General features: G+C 32.1%; 1 protein-coding gene across 1 annotated transcript in view; it reads right to left on the bottom strand.

Annotated features, from left to right (window-relative positions):
* LOC132755770 (ubiquitin carboxyl-terminal hydrolase 38-like) overlaps positions 1-15752 on the bottom strand; it is a 30894-nt gene that overhangs the window by 14576 nt on the left and 566 nt on the right. The window contains exon 2 of the mRNA XM_060746687.1: positions 125-326. Within this exon, the coding sequence (XP_060602670.1) occupies positions 125-326 (202 nt within the window). The remainder of the gene's footprint in view (positions 1-124; positions 327-15752) is intronic.

Genomic DNA, 15752 nt, shown 5'->3' with positions numbered 1-15752 from the left:
CCTGTATTTTCTTTTTGACATAATCGCCAGCCCAAGTTATCTTGTTAAAGAAACTCTTTCAAAATTTGGACGGGATTTGCCGCGCCCGATGATTTGGGAAAATTCTCCCCAAACCATTATTTGCCATTGAACTTTGATTCCCCTTCAAGGTACCATTTAGCCGTTAGTTCCAGTACAGACTGGACTGTGCCTGATGACTGGGAGCTTGAACCCTTCTCTGCAATCTTAACAAGCAAGTCCCTCTTGATGTTGTCTGCGTGGTTTGAGGCAAGAATGCCCTTCAATATGACATCCATCCTCTCTGTTTTCACCTTCTCCTTTCCAACCTGAAATATTACAATAAGTGTAAATTATGACTTTACCTAGATATATTACTAAAAAACATAATTTATAAACGATGAAGTAGACGGTACAATGAAGTAGATGGTACAAAAAAGTATACAGTACAAACAAAATACAGTATAAACTATAAACCTTTGAAGGAAGTATAATTTCAGTTCGCATGGAAAAAGATATACGATAATGAAAATTATACTATGATTACATAATAAATTGACACGTTAACCGACTATAAAATATAAAAGATGAATGACAATCAGCTGTATAATATTTTGACCAAATCAGTGTAAAATTAAAGTACATTTTGTTATACCATAGTAACTGTAACCCTTCAGATGGCAGCATATCGTACCCATGTGACCTGTGCGGACCAAGATAAGCCGGTACATCCATGACCATGCTGATCATGGTCTACACTGTGACCTATTCAGTCAGTTCATACTTTGAAATTTTTACCCAAAAATGATGAATGGTTTTGTCCACATTGAAAGATGGACAAGTCCAATTAAGGTATTTAGTAAGGGGAGGGTTAATAATTTTGACCAAAATTGGAAACTATAGAAACAGTTTCTTGAATTTGTTCAATAACAAGTTTAAGGAACGCATGGTATCAAAATTGCATACAAATTACAATCAAGGGCTATAACTCATACTAAATGTCCTAATCAAGATTTATTCTACATTCAAAATCAACTTCAATGAGTGTAATATAATCAATAAAATTCAGGGTCAACTTCAATGAATGTAATATAAGCAATAAGTTCCTTGCAAAAGTAAAGGCAAATAGTACTGGTAAACTGCTTGACAGCCTGCCAGAAACAATGTGATGGCTAAACTGTTCTCTGGTAGAATTCAATGTGGCTAAATGCTGAGATCAGTACCACCACTACCACAATCAAGGCACTTGAAAAACACTTATATATTGAAACAGTGCATAAAATGATTTATTATACATAAATGCAAATTTCAAAATATATAATAGCAGGAAGCGAATTGTATAAATTTCAGTGTACATAGATTGAAGTTTTATAGAATTTTTTAAAGGAAACTTCATTTGGTTTATACAAAATAACTTAAACTGTGCAATAAAAAAGTTAATTTTTAATCATGCCTAGACCATACTTTCCATTTTTACAAAAATGTTATAAGAAGATATCAAACAAAACAAATTACCTCACATCTTTATCTCTAGGGAAAATCATTACATTAAAAAAAAACAACTGAAAACTATAAACAACTCGGTCTCGTAAACTAAAGTTTACAAAATAAAGATTTTTTTTCATCAGATAGTGTTTACAATTGCTCTTTCATAATGGTAGGGGGTGAAAATGATCCCAAATAATAATGAAACTAAAATATGTGTAAATTTAATCAAAAGTAATAAATTTGCTCCTCAATTATCGTCAAAGGGTTTGTTGGAAAATATTTCAATACTCCTTTATCTGCAAAAGTTTAGCTCCACTGGTGGCAATCACAGGTGTACAGCAGCACATTGATTGGTCACTTAACCCATTACTTCATATACACGCCTTTTAACGCCTTTTTCACCCCCCCCCCTTTTTGTTGTCTCAAATGATGAAAAAATGCCTTATTTAGGCCCCAAACACTTGTTTTTGTTTGAGAAATGTTGTTAAAAAAAGTGACCTCTTTTTCGGCGCGGCCCCCCAACCAAAAGATACATCAGGGGTTGCCAGAAGGGGATGTGCCCCCTTCTGTTTGGGGGGTTTGAAGGGGGGCGGAGTCCCCCTCATCGCCAAGAAAAATTTTGGACTTGTGAGAGGCTGTAAATGACCCCAGATTGATCATAAGGTAACGTGTAACCAACGCTGAAAAGCATTTGACTCTATCTCAATCCATTGAGAAAGTGCAGCACTTTGAAATCAATTTTGATGGAAAAAATCAACGCAAAATAGTGATTTTTGGCAATTTTGAGATGTCCCCTCGTTGCCATGGTAACAGAAAATTTAAGCCTGAGCATGTTGTTGCAAGTGCAATGGTCCAGTCAACATTTGTGCCAAGTTTGATAAGTGTTGAAGCAGTTTTTATAGTATTATAGCAATTTGAACTTGTAACGGGAGACTTTTCAATGAAAACAGCCATTTTTCACAAAATGCTCATGAAGTAATGGGTTAACATGCATAAATATTAAATACTAAACATATATCTATATGTATCATTTTTTGTTGTTGGCGAAGTGACCAATCAACACGCAGAACACCTGTGGTGGCAACTGACCCTACCTATGCAACCAGTGCAGCCCAAAGTTTCGGGTTTGGCCCATTCCCTGCGGTAAATTCATGACCCTCCCACTAGTCCCCTTTTAGCCCCATTTCCCTGCCCTTTAAACCCCCCCCCCCTCAAATATGTTGGATGATTTTGTCCAGATTATAAAAATTGGTCAAGTCCAAATCGGATTTTATAAGGGTAGTGGTTAATCTTTTAACTTCTAACCTGTCTATGACAGCACTTAGACCAGTATGACATCAAAATAGCTTGTACTTCCATAAAGTAACTGACCAGACTTAGGTCACTCTATACTTTTGAATTTGGCTGTTTAATATCAAAATCTCTCAATGGACAAATACATACTCCAATCAAGAAAATAAATTGACAAATGGAACCAGTAGTGACCAAAATTAGCTGTTACAGGTAAATCAAATACAATCAAATACAGGTAGTCTGTGCCATCTGATCATGGTTGGCACTGTTCACTAATCAGTCAGAAAATGTTGAAATTTTTTTCCAGATTGAAAGATGGATGAGTCCATTTGTGGTAAAGGTATTGTACTTAGTATTTGCTACCTGTTTCTAATGTAATCCCTTGACACATTAAGTATATGTAAGTGTCCATCCCTGCTGTTCTACAGAAAGTAGAAACTTTGATGGGAGTGATGGCAACTGGAGAATGTAGAACAGCTACGGATAAATACTAAAATCACTGCCTTTCTATTTTTACATACGCAGTTCTATGAAGTACTTTGAAAAATAGAAGGCGCCTATGAATGGAATTTGATATAGTATCAACTTCTATGAAAATTAACACACAGAATTTTTAAGAAATACAGCGTTTTCATTGGATGACAATAAAGCTAAACACAAACATGGATGATTTGAAGGGTAAACCTTACAACTGTTATCATTGCCCGTAAAGGTCAAATATTTCCATAGATCTGATTGGAGATATATAAAATTATAGGTCGCACATTCCTTTATATACCTGTGCACCTAAAATAGCCTTCAAATTGCCGCCATGCCATAAATAATGCCATAATAATGCCATAAATAAACGGTTGATACTCAAACAAGCTGATCAATGGGAAAGTTTGTCTACCAGTATAGACATGAAAACATGTGAAAATATGTAACTTTATTTCTATGTGTACGTTTTAAGGGGATTTTCTTAAAAAATAGTAAAATAAAAGTTTAAAAATTGTTTACTGACTTAAAACAGTTTCACAAAAGTAGAAAATTTTGAAAAAAGAAAACTATTATAACTTCTAAACTACAGTATTGACTTAATCTATAGCATTTTTCTTTTAAACTCTACCAAACTAGTCCGAAGAATTAATGAACTTCAAATTTTATCAATGGAATTTTTCTTTAAAATCGGTCACTGACAAGTCAAGTCTTTAAAATATTCTCTATTTTAACTGAAATTTTTAATTGTCTATTAAACATCTATACTCTTTAAAGAACCACTGAATATTAAACAAACATAATAAACTTTTAAAACCACCCCTACTTCTGCTAAATTCTAATTCAATTCCGCCGCATTTTATAAAACTGACCTAGATTTATCAATGAAAACTTAACTTGTAAGAAATTTAAATCGTCTACTGTCAATATCTTATACAAAATATTTACATAATTATCTATTTATTCATCTTTTAAATCTACCCATTCACGCTTCCTTTACATGCAATGCTTTGCTGACAGTCGTTCAAGGCCATTTCATGCAAATTTCAATTTTATTTCATTAACTTTAAAATGACTTCAGTGTCCTCAATAATTTCCATGTCTCAAAAAAAAAAAAAAAAATTCAAGTTAATATATTTCTAGTATGAAGATTTTAAATTGAAGCAATTACATACTTCAAAAGAGGTATGATATCTTTTTAAATATTTAAATACAATTTTTGACACCAGGCTCTAACTACGTCAAGCAGATAACTTTTAAAGTAGAATCTTGTACCCTACATCGTTTAATTGAACACCCAGGACATGAGCTGCATCGCAAATGAACTTATCGATGATAGACGTTTATTTTGTCACACAATACTGATGCTGAGTATGCATTTCATTTTCAAGATTAACATCTTACTAGGAGATAATTTATGCATACTTCTGAAATATTAGAGATAGTCTAGGTCAAATGTTAAGTGTCTCCATTAATTCTTCAACAAAGTAAGTAAAGCAAACCTGTGCAAAAATACAAAAAAATCAGCAAAGCATGCAGGCATTTAATATAATATATAATATAATCGTAGATCAGGGTGTGTATTTGATAATTTCTCATCCAAATCAGCAAGACTTAAACATACTTTTATGCACTAATTCAGCCACATATGATTGCACTTTAAAGTTTATATTATTCAAGGTGAGGATGACACTTCATTTGCTACGACTGTCATGGTTCAAAACTGTTCCACTATTTAGGGGAGATGATGTGTAAGCGGCCCAATACCTCAGTAGGTATAGTGAAGGTGTTCCGAAAGTCCCGAGTTTGAGTCCTGGTCAGGCTGTACATTTTTCTTACCCTGTGACATTTTTTGTTAAAAGTGGACTCGTACCAGCAAAAGTAAATCATATGATTTTGGATTCTTTTCTATCTTTCCCTTATGTGCATGGATTTACTAGTATTTGAATCTGGAACAGTTCATTCCAAGATTAATAAGGGTTTTCAATATCAAAATACAAAACTGTGTCAGGTTAAGCTGAATTGACTATAATTATATTTCAAAAGATTGGGTATTACAAAATGTATAATGATGACTGACCAACAGTTGATATTGAAAAAATTGAAGGATTGATTAAAAATCTGCTTAAATATAAAAGGACCGACCCACTCTTTTTCATATATTGAATGTTACAGATAAATTCTGATGGATACTTACAGAAAAATGACCTTGGGTCACTTAAGTAATTTATCATTCATGCGCAGTAAATTGTTCCGTTTGAAAAATGTAACTTGTTTTGACTTTCACCTGTTTGCACACTGTATATATACCCTCAGATAGGCATAATGTCTTGGATGGGCATAATGTCTGCATAGAGGACTGCATAGATGGGCCAACTAGAGGACTACATAGATGGGTCAACTAGAGGACTGCATAGATGGGCCAACTAGAGGACTGCATAGATGGGCCAAATATATAGGACTGCATAGATGGGCCAAATATATAGGTGTCTATTTCATTTCCATCATCTAGGTTAGAACAGGCTATTCAACTATTAATCTAACTTTTCTTATGCAAAAGAAATTTGAGGTAGCACTGGAGAATAAATGAATTTGTAAATAAAAAATCCTCTAAATAATTTGGGCTTATTAATAATATTTACGTTCTTCAAACTTCCTTATAGCTAATATAGTTGCATTCACCTCATGTTGAATATAATATCTAAACAAATCTGACAATATCTATGTTATCTATAGAAGTTTATATACTGTTTAAAAAATTTCTCACATGATATTTAGTAAGGCAGTCATTCCGTCCGAAAGATAACAATTACAATATCTCATGTCAAACACTCTATTTGACAGAAGGGGTTTAAAGATTTCCGATCTAAAATATGCAATCTATTATGCGACATGAATTATCGGGTGCACTTGTTATAATATATGAATATCATTTTTTTTTTTCTAAACAGCACAACTTAGCTGTCATAACTGCCACAAAATTATAAACAGAAATAGGAAACTGAAAAATTACTTCATATTATGACCCTCAATAGCCAGCTGAATGTACCAATGCGGTCAGTGCAGACCAAGATCACCTGGCGCCGAGGACAAATGCCATCTGATTACAGTCTGTTGGTCTGCACTGTTTGCCTCTCAAGCAGTATGAAATTTGATTTTTTTCTTAAAAATTATGAATGGTTTTATAAACCTTTTTCAAACTGGACAAAACCATATATGATTTTTTCAATCTGGACAAAACCATTCATAATTTTTAGGTAAAATCTTAAAATTCACTTAAGGTATTTCGCATGTTATGGATTAAATCTTAGCATATTAAATTACATCAATGAGGGGACATTTGTTATGATTTTACTATCACTATAGCCTATTGTGAGAACATAATTAAAAAATCCATTTGATTGCGAAATTCTAAAGGAATTGAGAGAACAAATTAGATGAAATTACTGAGATATTTTATCAGCAATCCAAATCTACATTAAAATAGTTTGCACTAAAAAAAATAACAAAATTTTATTTCCATTTCTCGGGCATGTCATTTACTATTGAAACTTTTAATTTCTAATTTCAAGTTGAAAATTCCATCGTAATTAAGTTTCTACACTATTTCAGACACTATGACCCCTGAAACCATTTTAAAGTGACAATATAAAAGAAAATTATATTTATGCAAATTCAGAAAAATCAACTTAGACCTAATGACCTGATGACACTGCTGATAAAGCAAGACAAAAATGCCCTATCACACACATGGCATTCCTCGGGCAACTTAACTCTATTCCAATGACCTTCAAACTGACCGTTTCATAGCCTTTTATTGATAACACTTTATCAATACCTTTCACAATCAAACTGTCCATTTCACCATTTTTACCCTTTAATTCTCACCAACTTGACCATAAACTGGTTTAAAATGGGTAACGGATTTTTTCAATAAAGATTTTCTATGTGACCATATAAACTTACTGCCAACTAGTTGACCAGTTTTGAGGCTTTTCATTTTTCTCCCCTCTTAAATCTCTGTGGTCATTCAACAAAATAATTCTGACCTATTTCACTGAATGGGAAAGGCAATTCCTTTTGTTATTTAGAGGAGAACTCCCTTTAACATAACCACAACAACATTTTAACAAGTTGAAAAACAAATACATGACTGGTAAATTGTATATCAACAAATAAAAGTGTATGTTTTTCTGATGTAAACAAGGATTTCTTATGTAATGACAAATGTTCTTTTTTACAATTTCAGACAAAATACAGAAAAAAAATTACATGAAAGTTTCTTAATATGCCTTTAAAATCGTAACATTTACCTGTATTTTTTATTTAACATTTTTTTCAAAAAAAAAAAAAAAATAAAAAAAAAAAAAAGTTTCATCTTACACACAATTTAAAACACCAAGTTCTTGTTTGTGCAAACAGAGAATCAAAACATGTTTCATCATTGCAATTATTTAAAGGAACTCCACTGAAGTTCGACAAAACATAAAAAAATAAATTTTGAATTTCATACATAGATATCTGCTGGTCATTTAATACAGAAAGGTATGCAAAGGATAATTAAAAAATACACTGAGAAATAAATTGAAAACTGTGTTTTTTTGCTATTCATTGGCCGAGAGTGAAAAGTGTTTGAACGCTTTTCAATTTTAGGTCATTTTCATAATTAGAATAATTCTGGAAAAACCAGAGTGAGCAAATGATCTGACATTTGGCTCAAATGGAATATTAATCTGTAAAAATAATTTCCAGTCCTGTCATGTCAAAAAACCTCAGTGGAGTCCCTTTAATTAAAGCTATAAACTAGCTGGCTAGCTTGCTTTCCGTCACAAACATGGCAACAAAAAAATGAAATATACAAAACAGTAAAATGTAAAAAGAAATTGTTTTAAAACAAAACTTTTCTGACAACATCCTTGTTTTCCCAACCTAATGATGTTACAAAATTACTATTTACCCTCATTTGCATAAAAAACAACTACAACAACAGTGTGACTCAAAATACATGTATAATCGGGGAAATTTCAGTTTAAAAAGGGAATGTTTTATTAATTTGTGGTAGCATTATTCACCACCACAAAAAACATATTTGTGGTATGAATATAAATTGTATCAAAATTTACCATTTACCTTTATATATATATAGATAAACCAAAGTCATTATTACCTTTTATAATGTGTTCAAAATATGTTACTATTGATTTATTGAATGAACATGTTTGTTATCATTGACAAGATTAATAGTTATATAACAGTTTAAGAGATATAAAGCTTTTTAATTTTGGTGTACTTTTATAGTATCCAGAAAGTTACTCATTGACCAATTACCTGAGGTAACTATCTCTTTCCATCTTTTGCTTTATGGCAATAAGTACAGTTATAGTTGTCACAGGGTGAGAAAAATGTGCAGCCTGACCGGGACTCGAACCCGGGACCCTCGGAATACCGTACCGCGGCTCTACCGACTGAGCTATCCGGCCGCTTACACATCTTCTCCTCTAAATAGTGAACAGTTCTGAACCGTGACATAGTAAATTAGTATTTTGTATGGAAGTCAAAATACTACTTTGTTTACATTTTGCTACTTTTATGATAAATAATTTCACATTTATTGCTACTTTCTTCATGTGATAGGCATCGAACATGCTTTACTCATGTTTGCCTTTCAAAAAGAAGTAAAAAATTATTTGTTTCTGGGACATAATGTGCCTTTAAAAATTTAGTTTAGTACAGATATTTAGATGTTCAGAGTTAAATTAGGGAGTGTCAATATAATATGGATGATAACACAAACCCAATTTATCCTACACTGTTTACCATTTAACCTAAATAAATTTTTTTATCAGATAAATTATGAATGACATTTCACTGAACATTGCCCATTAATTGGTGTACCTTGTTTTCTGCATTTTTACTACAACAGATAATTATTTGTGTCACGCCCACTGTTCAAACATTCATGTACTTTACTCTCTGATCAGTATCAATGTACATGTCTTACTGTATAACAGTACTATAAAATTTATAGATCTTACCATTATAAAAATATCAACATAAATCAAAACAGTTGCATAAATACAGTAAAATTTTCATTACATATTTAAAAAGGTGTACTTTAATCTGTATTCACCGCCTACACGAAGTTTGTATATTATTTGAATAATTCAGCTGAAGGGTTGACATGAAATATATAATTGCAATGAGAGTAAAGTATGTTATAAATGTCTGAAGTTTCCCACTTCAAAGTAATTAAAAAATCTATTAAACTTTTCAAAATTTACTTGTTTCAAAATGTTCTGATATTTGTAGACAGACATGTCATTTAAAATGACGTTCCTATGCAAACCAATGATAGCCACCCAGTGAGTTTAAGCCTGAAAGAGGAGCAGTGGCCTAGTGGTTAAGGTATCTGCCTCTCAATCCGGGGATTATGGGTTCAAGCCCTAATCATGTAGTGACCATGTTTTTTCATATGACACAAGTACTAGTTGGTTCTAGGAAGCGGACTCGAAAGTGATAAATATAAGTTGCAAGAACTTGTTTCGCAATCGAGCTTTAATAAATATGATTAATCCAAAGCCTGAACATTCAGCTTTATCAGTTATATATCCGCCCACTTGGTTCAAGAGAGAGATTATCTGATTTGTGATCCAGGGGTCACTGGTTAGATCCTTGGGTTACATTGAGTATTAAAACAGTCCTTTGTCTCTTACAGCTGATTTCATGGGCAAATTGCGGAAAAATTGTTATTACTGGGTTAAATTGCCCTGGAAAGCCAATAGGTGTACGAAAGCCAATAGGTGGACAAAAGCTAAAAGGTGGCCTACCAAAACATGTGTTGAAATTGACATAAAAACCAGGTAAATGAACAAACTGTCTTGTAAGGATGCCCTTAATCAACAACATACACTTCCAACAATAGACACTTCCCAATTCACAGCAAGTCAGGTCCATTAGGCAGTCATAAAATAGATGTCTTACTTTAAGCTTTTTTTTCATTGGTACTTCATTTGGCTATTATAATTGGATACATGATATAATCAGGCTTTCTACTGCCTCTACCAAAAAAACTAGGGAAAAAGTAGGGCATTTTTTTACCAAAAAGTAGGGCAAAGTAGGGATTTCTGATGTTAAAAACTAGGGATAAAGTAGGAATTTCTTACCGTTTTAGTTAAGAATAAGCAAAACATACCATCACCAAGACCACATCAGGCTGTGTGTATCTTCAGTTCAGTCCATGCTTGAAAGACATGCACCTCATAGGCAGAATGTTGCTGAATGTTTTGCCAAGGCACCATGAGCAGAGAGAGCTGCATCAGTACTAAGGCTGCAGTACTTAAAGTACCAGTTCCAGTACTTGCCAAGTTTTGCAGTACCATTTCCAGTACTAATACTTGATTTTAGCTTGGTACTGCAGTACCAGTACTTTTTTGGGGGAAGTAATTAAGTACCAGTACTAATACTTTTATATATTCATCAAAGTTTGAATAAATACACAGTGTCATTCAAAATAATTGCAAACATTATTCAACAAAGAAATAAAATCATTTACTTTAAAGTTGACATTACATTTTTACAACTTAAATGAACGATAATACTTTTTACAAACAATAATCATCATATATTCATGTCATATGTTATTGTTTTGTAACCGCAGTCAACTGTAACACAATGCAATAATCTTACATTTTAAACCCACCAGTCTTTTTGTTGCCTTTTACACCTTCACACCTCTGTTCAATTTATACCAAAGTAAATAACTTTTTTATGGTGCTAACAATATCACTTGAAATATGATTATTTAGAATAGAAGTAATTTATTAGTGTTTATTTTGCTCTTTTTTTACTAGTAAATACAAAGTAATAAGATTGCAATAAGGATATTTTACCAGTAAAGAGTAATATTGACTCTGTTTATCTCAATTTAATTTTACTTCAAGTCTTTGGTGCTTTTTTTATGATGAACACTATGTTAACATTTGAAGGAATATTGCAGCAAATTATTTATAGATTTGATAACTTACTTTTTCACAAAAATAAAATAATATGTGGAATTTACAGCTTTACTTTCTGAGTAAAAATAATGACATGTTTATCAAAACCAAAAATACTGCCTAGTAATGCAGTAGCAGTACCACTTTTTTAAGACAGTAATGCAGTACTAGTACCTGAGTAGTAGCAAAATTTTGTAAGAGTAATTCAGTATCAGTACCAGTACTTGCAAAATTGCTCCAGTATATACTGCAGTACTAGTACCAGTAATGCAGCTCTGACCATGAGTCTTTCAAGGATGGACATCACAAGGAGACACTAACACACACCTGAACTATTAATCAATTGCAACTGAAATACAACTGAAATACCATTTTAATTATCTTCTTTTTTTCATTTCATTTCAAAATGAAAAAGTAGGGATAATAGGGCTATTTCAGAAAAAAGTAGGGCAAAGTAGGGATCAAAAGAAAAAAGTAGGGAAAAGTAGGAAAAGTAGGAAAAGTAGGGACCAGTAGAAAGCCTGTATAATGTAAATATGATTTAAGATTGTACAAATATTTCTATTTTTGTTCCTCCTAAAATTTTCTCTAAAGATTTCTCTAGTAAATGAACATCCCATTTTTTCCATGGGAATTACAATCTTATTTTTTCTCTCTTTTTGTGCTTCTTTTTCACCTAAACTAATAGGATTATTTTCACTTCTTTTATGTACATCAAGGTGTGAATGCTGAAAAGAACATATTTATATATAGGCAAGACCTGCCCAGTGTCCCCGCGCTGTCAGATCTATTCATTCTATTTTCTGTCCATTAATCCCCTATTAACATAGCTTTTTACTATTCATCACCTTTATATATGAGCCGTGTCAAGACAAAACCAACATAATGGGTTTGCGACCAGCATGGATCCAGACCAGCCTGCACATTATGTTGGTTTTTTCATGACGCGGCTCAAATAACATTTCATGATTCAAGTACTAAGAAATCAAGCCATGCCCACTTTCATCTTAAAAGAGTGTACATTGTAAAACTGACCTAAAAACTGTTATTTAGCAAGCATTTAATTATAATTCATATTCCTTAGTCATGGAACTTTTTGCAATAAAACTTTTACATACATGACTGTTATAATGAAGTAAGTATTTACAATTAAGTACAAATTAAGTTTTAACTATATTATTGGGGCTAATTCCTACTTTTGGAACAATTGTCTGTCTGCCTACATAGTTCAATAGAGACAGCATCAGAAAAGTAATCCAGTGGTCCCTGGTTCAATACTCAGATGAGGCAAAATTTCTCTGTGACTGTTTCTGTACTCATGGTTATATAGCCCTGAGGAAGCAGACTTGAAAGTGATTATCTTGTAGAAAGAAGTTTTCTTAAAGTAAAAATTACTTTGTTTCAACCAACTAAAGGTTTTTTGTTTGGTTTTGCAGTGCAAACACAATTTAGGTGATATGGTGCCAAAATAGTAAAGACAATTTTGGCTAACCTTGGGTGTTACAAAGTTAAAGCAACACCACTAGGGGTAAAAAAAATTTCACCTGCTGCAGCCTAAAGAGATGCATATACTCCAGTAATATGAACCCATTTAGTTGACCCTTACACTCACGCAGGGATAAACTGTGGCTTCAATTCTGATGCCTCAACCCTTTAAGCAACCCCTCAGCCACAAGGGGTCTAACTAACTGTCAGAATGATTTAAAGACCAAACAAAAAAAAAACAAAAAGAAGAAGAAAAAAAAAGAAGAAAAATTTAACTACACATGTTTCAAAATTTTGTTATCTTTTACTGAAAGAAGTCTTAAATCACAGAATATTTATAGCTATATCTAGAAGCCTTGACATCAAGCAGGTTTAATGTCAGCTTATACAAATAATATACATTCAATAAATATTCTTAATTAATGATCAACATTATTTTTTGTCCAATCACATTGTAGTATTTTTCAAATTTCTGCTAAGTCTAACTTTGGTTAATGTGTACTAACTAAATAAAATTTACTTAATCTGTCGTCTAACCAGTCTAACAAATTTCAATAATGCATTATATTAGGGAGGAGTTAGAGGTGTGATTTGCACTCTGAATTGTAAAATATCTAAGGTTATCAAAACAATGTCAACGTAAAAAACAATTAAGCGAGGTCTAAATGTGAGGATACAATCAATTGATTTATTACATAGATAATACATGTGGGGCATGCAGAGACAAATGATTACATAGTAACTTTTTTATATCCTTTTAACTCTAAGAAAAATGTCTGTTATAAAATTGTTTTTCCTCGCTGTTTTTTCCCAGATATTTTATAGAAAACATGATTGTCTTACTGTAGATAAAGGTATAAATTCTGTGACATTTCAGTAAAAAATGTGCCTGATTATTTGTTGATAGCGCCATTTATTTAGCTTATCTAAATTTGACATATCAGAAACTTGACAAGGTGTAGACATCTTGTAGAGCGAAGGGCGGAGCTATTGGTGATTTAGTGAAATGCCTTGTTTTTGGTTGAAAAAATAATGTTGATCATTAAATAGGTTAATGTTTAATAATATGCATTAACAAAAATAATTGGTCGCCTGCCTGCGGCAGGCTTGACCAATTATTTTTGTTAATACATATTATTAAACACTAACCTATACATAAAAGCACTATCTATAGTCTGAACATTTTTCTTTAGTTTGTTTATAATGGTTTTACACCTGAGTTCCAAGTAATTACATGTATTGTGAGTATTCTGATAAACTTTATAATTAATCAGTAACAGCCCAGTTAATCATTTCTGAGTCATAAAAACAATATTAACACTGTGGAAGCAGTAACACCGCCCTTAAAAAAAACAAAGAATGATGTAATATTTCAAAAATTTGAAATGTGTACAAAAGCATTCTGTACAAGAGCCAAGTTTGTAATATATATTCTTTGATATAAAACATTGAGCATTAGTGTGTCAGAAACTTGGCCAAAGTTTATATTAATTGCAGTAGCTGTTTCTATTCAATAATTTTTTTAATCACGGAAAAAAAACTTTCACATGTGCAGATCCAGAGGGTTGGTGTTGGAGAATTGTTTGTTTGTTTGATTGGATTTTACGTCATACCGACTTTATATGTCATATGGCAATGTTCCAGCTTTACTGGTGGAAGAAGACCTCAGGTGCCCTTCCGTTCATTATTTCAGGCACGAACGGGCACCTGAGTAGAACCACCTATGCCATAAGCTAGCCGGATAGCTTCCTCACATGAAAGAATGAAAAGTCCCTGTAGGGATTCGAACCCACAGCGGTTAGGGGCAAGTGGTTTGGAGTCAACGACCATAACCATTCGGCCTTGTTACTTTCTTTAACTTTCTAACTAAGAATATAGCATAAGTAGAGCAAGATAGGTCTACAAATTGCATTTTGACTGCATAATTACAAATATTTTTGTACTGAAATTTCTCAAACCTAAATTTTTGGTATGGATTTGCTCAGCTTGTCCATTTAAAGTTTAAGGGATTTTAGGCTATTATCTACAGTATAGAGCCTAGTCAGACAGCAGAATTGCTAGTAATTCATAATCAAGATGTTAAAAACTATTATAGGCCAATATAAGATACAACGTAGCATTACAAAAATAAACCTATAACAGAAAGGTAAATATTATGATACTTCACTGCAAGTCAGTGCATATAAATAGCAGTGTTTTTTCTTGTCCTCTCCGAATGGAAAATAAATGTTTACTTTTCACAGATAACGTCTACTGTGTATTTCATAATATTACAGATGAAAAGAAGTCAAAGTTGTCTACATGCCAGTATGATTAAATCTTAAACTAATATCTTTCATTGAAGTATAGTTCATGTATTTATATTAAACTAAAAGCAATTTTTATTCAACAAATCATGCCATGTACTTAAATGACCTATCTTAAAATTCAGGCCTCCCTAAACTTCAATAATGAGAGAGCTAATGTGATATATTTTGAAAATTTGTGCACACTGAATAAATTTAACACACTTGAAACCTTTTTTCCAAGACTGCAAACTAATATGCATTCACTTCATATATATACACCTAACTTGTGTACAGCTTTTAGCATTTCTGCACTGACTTTAAGTCACAAGTGTGAGAGATAAGTACATTTTTGCTACAATTTAAGCAGTTTTTATCAAAATCACTCACAAATTATCAAAGGACAGTAAATTGTTCCAAATTAAATCCAGGACAAGTGCATTATAAAACGTTACAACCATATTAATGGGTTTTAATCATACATTATTCAATTTATTTATCTCGGTGAAACCCAATCATTACCATCAACATTAAAAGAAGTCCTTCTTTGCAATTTTAAATTCTCAATAAAAGCAAAATATACTTATAATACAATATAAATCTATATATCTGAGTGTATCAAAAATGATATCAAAAGTATGGTTTCCAGAAAAATTAATTAATTAATCAATTAATTAATCAATTAATTAATTAATCAATTAATTAATTAATTAATTATTAGAAACATGTATGT

This window comes from Ruditapes philippinarum, unplaced genomic scaffold (genome assembly GCF_026571515.1).
Source record: "Ruditapes philippinarum isolate M1 unplaced genomic scaffold, ASM2657151v2 ctg3229_1_1_1_1, whole genome shotgun sequence".
NCBI lineage: Eukaryota > Metazoa > Mollusca > Bivalvia > Venerida > Veneridae > Ruditapes > Ruditapes philippinarum.
This window is presented reverse-complemented; position numbering and strand designations above follow the sequence as displayed.